Consider the following 9,024-nt stretch of genomic DNA (forward strand, 5'->3'; position numbering starts at 1 on the left):
TTCTCTCTCTTCAATCACCATGTAGCATTCTCCTCTCCTATCTTTCTCTCTCTTCAGTCACCATGTAGCTTTATAAATAACTGCTGGCAGCAGCCAGGACCACTAGACAGTTTTGCCAGAGCATGTAAGTATGGATATGTTTAGTCCCTAGCCCTTTTCCCTCCTTTACTGGGGTTCAAGTTCAGGTCAAGTTTAAACCCTGCCGGGTTGGGATATAACCAACTAATGGTATTCTCTATTTTGTTCTACTGAGCTATATGGACTTGTTTTAAGAAGGTATTAAGAAGCTATTTGATTTTGAATTTTAAGACCCCTTGAATTATCCCCAAAATATATTTCTAAATAATTTAATAAAAAAATATTTTGAGCCTTACTGCTATTAGCCTATACAAGCGCATTGAATAACAGATCCACTACATGGAACAACAGATGGTCCCTAAAAAATATAAAAAAAGGAGGTTTGTTCTGAAGTGTCTCTCCTATATCTATTCTCAAACTATTGTAGGCTTAGGGTTTTACCATTTCTGCCACCTGGTGACCTTTTGCAGATACAACAGCATCCACTTTGTTTGTTTAAAAGTCCTTGTAGTCCACCTCTAGAATGTTTCCAAGGCTGGAATTTCCTCACTAGTTTTTACATTTATTTTAGTTTTTCATGCTGATAGGCTAAATGTCAGGAAATATTTCAAAATTATTTTTGTTTTTCATGCCAATAAGGCTAAATGTCACGAAATGGTTGGAACAGACAAATTCTGCAACAAACTCTAGGCCAATGCATTGAGCTATACTCAGATGGAAAAAATATATATTGGGGACAAAGACACGTTGTTCGTAGTTCGTAGTCTTTATTGCTAGAACGATATAATTCTGGATACTTTGTGACCGCACGTTGTATTGTAACGCCTTGTGTTAACCCGCCCTGTTCTCCTGACAAAGAATGTGATTGGACAATGTCTGACATAGAATTGGCGCATGCACTTGTCAATCATTTAACCGGCCGCTAGCTGTCCAATGTTATTCGCTAAGGGGGAGACGCATTCACGTTTCATTGGGCAAAATAACACGTATCACTTCACCCGGAAGTAATGGAGAAGAGTTTCGTAGGTTACATAAACGTGAATAGTTGTTGTTATTTCATAGCTAACGTTTTATTATATATATATATTTAATATATCCATGCTGTGGACGTATAGTGCTTATGTTTAGTTAACAACCCGACGTTGAAGTTGGTCTTTCAGAATAATGCAAACTTTGAAAGGAGTCAGACACTTGATGACATCAGCTACCATGAAACAAGCAGGCAAGAATTACTCCTTTCTTGATTGTCAGAACTTATGGGAGCTGTCTTGACATGAACGTCATTAGTGTGTTGTTTGTTTGTTGAGCTTCTTATAACACTTCCTCGTGCACTATTACTGATTGTTGTGGCATGTTAAATGCTTAGTAATGCGTCTTAACAGTAATTGCCCTTCAGTGTCAGAGTTCAATATGCCAGTGCCGTGGGGAGAGATAAGGGGCAAGGTCTGGGGTCCTGACCATGGTCGACCAATACTCTGCCTGCACGGCTGGGCAGACAACTGTGGCACTTTCAACACTCTCATTCCACTGCTGCCAAAAGGTGTGTAGGCTGTCTGCCCGCTAGATCAGCACAGAGAATTGTACAGTAGATTCATGAGAACTTGTCATTGGAATTGGAAGGACATTCAGTTGCATAGTTGTTCAGTACAGAGGGAGTCAGGCTCTGACAGTCTGTCTCTCTCTCTCTCTCTCTCTCTCTCTCTCTCTCTCTCTCTCATATTCATATATACATACAGAGTGGAAGTATGTAGCTGTGGATATGGCTGGCCATGGTCTCTCCTCTCATCGACCTCCTGGAGTCTTCTACAGCTTTCCTGCTTATGTGGCTGACATACGGCGGGTCATTGGAGGTATTAATAATTATTGAAATTAATTTAGTAGATGCATATATTTGACCTATTTCACACAGGCACAAGTGTGTTTTAATACAAATGTGTGAATTGAAAATGTGTTTTTTGCATATCCCACTCTCTCTGAGACACCCTCTGAGAATGGGGTCACGGCTGCCTGGAGGCGACCCTGGAGCAATTAGGGTTAAGTGCCGACCTTTCGGTTACTGGCCCACTGCTCAAGCCGCTAAGCTACCTGCTGGTTTGAGCTTATTCAGATCAATGTGACCTTTGCTCCAGTAAGAACTGAAAAGCAATGATTGAAAGTAAAGTGAAGTTAGACACAGCTATATGAGGTTTCCTCATTCTTTCTCTCCTAGGTAGGTGTAATTTTAAAGTATGAAGCTACATTTAGCAGATTATCTATCTATCTTTCTAATCCATTGAAATGGTCTGCAGCTCTCCAATGGAAGAGATTCTCTATTATCGGACACAGTATGGGTGAGTGACTGTTCATCTTCATGTTAATCTCTCTTCCACTCATTGTGTTCTGATCAGACATGGTTGTTTTCCTGTCTGTACAGACATCTGATCATGTGCTCTCCATTGTACAGGTGGCAATGTAGCTGGAATGGTAAGCATCTTAAAAAAATAAGCATGTTAATGCTGTTTCATATCTGTGTGCCTCTTCGCAATTAACAATATCCAGAGACAGTACCTGTGTATGGTGTGTATGTAACCATGTCCTGTTGTCTTTGTCCAGTTCAGTGCATTGTATCCAGAGATGGTGGATTCAGTGGTTCTCCTGGACTCCTATGGATTCTTACCCACAGACGCAGTACTGAAATACTCAACTCTTTTATCATTTGCTCCTTGGAACTGTTCAGGACATCCACATTTTATAATGTCTCTCTACCATTGTGTCTCTTACCCTAGAAGGAATTGCATACGGTGATAAGACAGGGATTTGAAGGAATGCTTGAGTTTGAGAAGAAGAAAGATGAGAAGAAAGAGAAGGTTTACACCTATGAGAACGCATTGATGAGGTAAGACCACACTTCCTTGTTTTACAATGACACTTCTGTTATGTTGGGCTGTCTGGCCATAATCTCTCTGCTCTGATAATCATAGTCATTGCGTCACTCCTATGATGTGTTAATCACTTCCAGGCTTTTGGCAGCAAACCCCTCTCTCTCGGAGCAGTCAGCCCACATTCTTCTAGAACGAGGACTCGCTCAGGTTGGAGGAGGTAAAATGATCATTCTCTCCCCCTCTCTCCCTCTCCCTATCTCACATGGTCTTTTTTCTCTTTTCACTTTGTTTCTCCTTCTTGTCATCTGTCGTACTCATATCATTGTAATATAATAGTAATCCTAACACTTTCTATTTTTCTTTCATAGGGGTGGTGTTCACCCGAGACTTTAGAATCAACCTGGTAAGACTAATCTTTTTGTGTTTAATAGTCCTCATAAAAACTATTTACTTAAGTTGATTTGTATATTTGATCTGTTTCTAGGAATGCTAATGTGTTCTGTTTCAGAAAAACGTTGTGCGTGTCAGTCTGGAGCAGAGTCTGGAGTTGCAGTCCAGGATACAGGCCAGAGTTCTAGTAGTGCTGTAGGACACTCTCCCATCATTACACTATTTCACAATTATTACAGGATTATTACACCGTTTCTATTGTAAACTACACTTTACCACACCGTCAAGCACCATTTTTTTATTTTTACTGCTAATATTTTTTACTTGATCTCTCTAATTCTCCTGATAGGGCGGAGGAGGGGTTTGAGAAGATGTTTTCTGAACCACAACAGAAGACCTTTACCTCAACACTACTTCAAGGGTATAAAGACCAAAGAGTGAGTATACTTATGTATACACCTATTTACAAAGAAACAATGTCCTACTCACATTCTAATGTCACTTTTATGGTTGCGACTGAAACATTTTAGCGTAATATTTGTATGCTGTTACTTCAGTCATATTGTGCGATGCTCCTTGCAGCTACAGTACTGTATAGATAACAGTGGTAAAAGCTCAACATCACAGAGAGGCAGTAAGAAAAGTTTTCGCTGCAAACACTGACCTACATACTGGCACTCAGATTGGTCAAATGCAGGGTTTTTGGGAAAGAATAGTTTATATGTATTTGTTTTCAATCTCCCCCCCCCCCCCCCTCTCTCTCTCAGGGCATGGTGGTTAACGTACCTGGTGATCATCATGTCCACCTGAACACCCCTGAGACTGTGGCCCAACTCATCACTGACTTCCTCCAGAAAGAAGCTCCTTCACACAGCACTGCAGAGGATACACAGGCAGCCAAGTTATAATCCCCCGCCCCTCCCCCACTATGTTAGTTAGTGTTTACTCTCAGATACATGCAGTGTGCCTGTAGCCTTCCTGGTGCCATCCATCCATTCATAACATGAGCAGTATTGAAGGTAGACTCAGCGACATGGCGTAGATGCAGAAAGTAAATAGCATAGTGGGTACATTTCCGCAACAATTCCTGGTGAACCTGTGAACTGGACTGTGTGAGAGCGAAGTCTTGTATCTCACTCATCTCAATATCTGCGGTGCTGCCCGTGTCAACGTCATTCTGCTGAATCTACGCATAATATGAGACTGGATCAGTTTACAAACCTGTAGACACAGAATAAATTGCTACTACTAAACAGACTTTAAAGACTTTGAAACCCTAATATTTATTATATTGTGCTGTATCTAAAACACACCAATACTTTTTTAACGGCAGTCTGTCAAGCTAGAATACTTGATGTTTACCAGTTGCTGTATGTCATGTCTTTTTAGAACTGGGCTGTTTTCTCCCAACGGATGACCCGGTGATGCCTTGCTACTGGTCAGAACCTATTGAAATGCATTCATATTTTAATAAATCACACATTTTTATTTAAAAAAATAATTGTATAGGGTTCGGCTTCACACCAATCAGATGCAGACCTACATGTCCACTTCCTGGATGTGGCCCAATGAGAAGTGGATTAGAGGTTGATCTATTAAGCTTATCTTTCCTTCATATGGACCTAGAGCTGAGTAACAATCATTCAACTAATTGGACAAAGGCTTCTTCCTGGTACAGTTTGACAATAAATAGGTCATCCTTCCTGCTCTGCAGTCTTGTTTTAGTCATTGTCTCATAAAAGTAATTGTCTCGGACGTCAAGAGAGAAAAAAAACATGACAGGTTGTGCTTTGTAGATGAGAATCATATTGCTTCTTCCTGAGTGACGGATATGAAGGAGAACATTACCCTCTTACTCTGTGATGGTTTGTGCGTTTAAATGAACTGGAATCGATTTCATGCAGAGGCTGGAGGAGGCGACCGGAGACATCTGAAGGGTCCTGGCCCAAAGAAACACCACAATAACCGTTGCATAACATCCGCCTCCACCCATCACTAGGGCTGTTGTCATAGCAATGCCCCCCTCCTCCCCTCCCTTTGAATGTGACGTCAGAAACCAGAGCAGTATGATGAACCTCTCTGTCATCTGTACAGAGAGATCACCTTGGATTATATTATACCATCCAGTTGACGGTTGTGCTGCATTAGACCAATACATCATCTGATCAGTGACTCCATTGCTCCTCCATTTTACACAAACATCATATTCAGAGGAAGGCGGGCACAGAAGAGACCACAGGTATGTGCCGAAACCTGCTAGCTACCGTGGGGTGATATTTTTTGTCATGATCATGTGCAGTTACTCTAGCAGCTAATGTGTGCAATCAGTTACAGTGGACATAATCTACTGACACAGTACAAGGATGGCGAAGCATGTTAGAGTATTTGAATGGCAATAGCCTGCCACAACTAATATACCTTAACACAGAGGACCATTTTATAGTCAATTTTGACAGGGCAGTTGCTTGCACATAATAGTTGACTTGAGATTGTGAATAAGGAGTACGCTTCCAGGTTAAGCTGCACCATGTTTACAATAGGTAGATAGTGTTTGGTATTTGATCATCAGCTCACAATCTAATGTCCCCCGTCGTCCTCCTGTACCGCTCCGTAACAGTACCATGTCCTGGATGTTCCTGGACTGGTTCGTCCCCGTCTACCTGCTGGTGTCGGTCCTGGTGCTGGCCGGCTTCGGCGCCTGTCTCTACTTCCTGGAGCCAGGGCTTCAGGACGCACACAAGTGGAGCAACAAGACTGTGAAGCACCGTCCGCTGGTGGTGAGCTTGAACAGCAAAGACGAAGATGGCAATGCCCTCATATGATATGACCACGCACACTACAGGAAGGACAGAAGCTGACCATATGGAGTGGGGCTGGGACTGGAGGACCGCAGGATGGTAGATAGAGACAGACACCCCCTGAGAGGTTTGGGACGTGAGAGGCCTGACTGGGAAGAAACAGCATTGAGAGGAAGGCACTGTGGTCAGGTGGTGTCACCCTTTGAAACGTGAAATAACGTTTTCATAGAGAGGGGAAACAAAAAATGAGGTCATTTGAACAAAGGGATAGTTCCTGTTTTCATGTTCATATTTGTGCCATTTCATGATTGTGCCAATTTTTACATATATTTTGTAACCAGACATTCACTGCATTTCTCATGATGTTTATGTATCTTAGTGCATTTGAAGCTGACTAATAAAGTGCAATACATTTCTAAATGTTGAAACCACAAAATCAGTTTTCTGAAAATGTCAATATGGCAGCTGCTATCAAGATGTCTCTCGTTTGGAAGTATTTGTAAAGGTGTTTGAATGAAACTGTAAATTGCTTTCAGTAATGATATCAGTTATGTGCCAAATAGATTGATGATTAAATTGTTCAAGATGCCAAAAGAATCCATTCAGAGGTCGATCCTAAGAAAACGTTTGTATTTTACTCTCATCGCACTGTCCTTTTTTACTGAAGGGTGGTGGGAAAAAAGTATGTATGTATCATTTTGCACTTTTGACCATGTTACCATAATTATATATTCATAAGAAATAACAAAATAAATGGATTTATCACCACTTGAATACCCCCGTGTTATGCACTAATTCTCAGCCCTGGAAAAAGTCAAACACAAAAAGAGGAAAACTTTTCAAAGATTTGTTTCAAGATTCTCCACTGGGAAGCATTGTAGTCATTTATCCACAGACACATTTATGTTTCCCATAGACAAACAAAATGAGGAGGGTGGGAGTGGGTGAGTGAAACAGTGCAGCTTTAGATGAGAGGAATGGGGAGAATGTAACTTTGGTACACACAACTTCCAGCTGTTCTCCCTGTCTCTCTCTCTCTCTCTCTCTCGCTCTCTCTGTCTCTCACTGTCTCTCACTCGTTTTCTCTCTCACTCCATGTCAACGACCCAGATAGAGCCTATCGCATACACTCAGGTCAGTGCTTGTTTAACTGTATACTCATCTTTCTGTTTATTTTTAGTTGATCAGGCTTGCAGTCTTCTGTATTGCAATGTAATGCAGATGACTATTTGAGAATGCAAGTTTTCTGCAATGCTTTTTACATTAAAGTTATGTTTCTTACAGACCTACTGCCAAACGTACAATAAGATAGGGTTAGGGTTAGGGTTAGAGGTTAGGGTTAGGGTTAGGGGTTAGGGTTAGGGTTAGGGTTAGGGTTAGGGTTAGGGTTAGGGGTTAGGGTTAGGGTTAGGGGTTAGGGTTAGGGGTTAGGGTTAGGGTTAGGGTTAGGGGTTAGGGGTTAGGGATAGGGTTAGGGTTAGGGTTAGGGTTAGGGTTAGGGGTTAGGGTTAGGGTTAGGGTTAGGGTTAGGGTTAGGGGTTAGGGGTTAGGGGTTAGGGTTAGGGTTAGGGTTAGGGGTTAGGGTTAGGGTTAGGGGTTAGGGGTTAGGGTTAGGGTTAGGGGTTAGGGGTTAGGGGTTAGGGATAGGGTTAGGGTTAGGGTTAGGGTTAGGGGTTAGGGGTTAGGGTTAGGGTTAGGGTTAGGGGTTAGGGTTAGGGTTAGGGTTAGGGTTAGGGTTAGGGGTTAGGGGTTAGGGTTAGGGTTAGGGTTAGGGTTAGGGTTAGGGGTTAGGGGTTAGGGGTTAGGGTTAGGGTTAGGGTTAGGGTTAGGGGTTAGGGTTAGGGTTAGGGGTTAGGGGTTAGGGTTAGCATAAAAAAAAATGTTTTAACATAAAATGTATTTCTCTCCCATTAACCTTCTCTCACTCCCTACTCATCAAAACTGTCAGGCTTTGCAGATACTCATAATTTCTCTTTGCAATGAGTTTTGATAACCACCTTGCAACTTTCACCTCCAAACAACCCCAGAGACACCTACAAGTCCCATCGCCCCCTCCTCTCCAGCTCTCACCTATTGTCACAAAGAAACCCATCCAGATCTCCTCCTTTGACAGCCAGGGACTCCATCTTCATACAGAGAGGACTCTTGGCAACAGGACAGCACATCCTATTCTAAAGCTCAAACCTGGTGTCTCTCCGACACTTCCTACTCCTAAGGTCAGGCTAGGCCCATCCCCAACACTTCCTACTCCTAAGGTCAGGCTAGGCCCATCCCCAACACTTCTTACTCCTAAGGTCAGGCTAGGCCCATCCCCAACACTTCCTACTCCTAAGGTCAGGCTAGGCCCATCCCCAACACTTCTTACTCCTAAGGTCAGGCTAGGCCCATCCCCAACACTTCCTACTCCTAAGGTCAGGCTAGGCCCATCCCCAACACTTCTTACTCCAAAGCCTTTTTGGAAAGTTCCTATTCCAAATCCTAGCATCTCTCCAAAAGTTCCTATTCCAAATCATAGTGTTTCGCCACCACTTATCATTACAAACCCAGACCTCTCTCCAAGCCTTTCCATCCCAAAGATCCGGCTTGGCCCATCTCCAAAACTGTACTGTCAAACAATGCCATTGGAGAGCCAAGGCACAAAACAGACCTCCCTGGTGGCCAAAGAAAGATGGGCCCGTTCAATCCCTATCTCTAGTACTAAAGGTCAGGCTGAGCATCGTAACCAGTGTTCCCCTAAACCAGCAACCCATGACATACTTGACCAAGAGGTTCTGATGGACTTTGTAACACGTTCTGGGTTGATGAAACCTGTAGCAACATCTTATTCTAGAGGTGTAGGCACACCGCCTGATACGTACACCCATTCCTCTCCACAATCTCAACAGCCAGGGGCCTAC

The 9,024-nt window shown here is 42.7% G+C and overlaps 1 protein-coding gene across 2 annotated transcripts; it reads left to right on the top strand.

The window, feature by feature from the left end:
- The first annotated feature begins 1,102 nt into the window (after nucleotides 1-1,102).
- LOC110493457 (serine hydrolase-like protein) lies at nucleotides 1,103-6,901 on the top strand. 2 transcript variants are annotated; one of them, XM_090204502.1, is made up of 13 exons: nucleotides 1,103-1,300; nucleotides 1,475-1,618; nucleotides 1,815-1,928; nucleotides 2,367-2,408; nucleotides 2,522-2,541; nucleotides 2,671-2,745; nucleotides 2,844-2,953; nucleotides 3,077-3,156; nucleotides 3,308-3,342; nucleotides 3,448-3,524; nucleotides 3,679-3,766; nucleotides 4,097-5,568; nucleotides 5,947-6,901. In XM_090204502.1, the coding sequence occupies exons 1-12, from the start codon at nucleotides 1,243-1,245 to the stop codon at nucleotides 4,235-4,237; spliced, it is 984 nt and encodes a 327-aa protein (XP_090060628.1). In that variant the 5' UTR covers nucleotides 1,103-1,242; the 3' UTR covers nucleotides 4,238-5,568; nucleotides 5,947-6,901. The 2 variants fall into 2 exon arrangements, with proteins under 2 accessions (XP_090060628.1, XP_090060629.1); XM_090204503.1 differs by having other exon boundaries at nucleotides 2,847-2,953.
- The last annotated feature ends 2,123 nt before the right edge of the window (nucleotides 6,902-9,024 follow it).

This window comes from Oncorhynchus mykiss, chromosome 17, assembly GCF_057628025.1.
Source record: "Oncorhynchus mykiss isolate SJ-2025 chromosome 17, ASM5762802v1, whole genome shotgun sequence".
In the NCBI taxonomy this organism is placed as follows: Eukaryota; Metazoa; Chordata; class Actinopteri; order Salmoniformes; family Salmonidae; genus Oncorhynchus; species Oncorhynchus mykiss.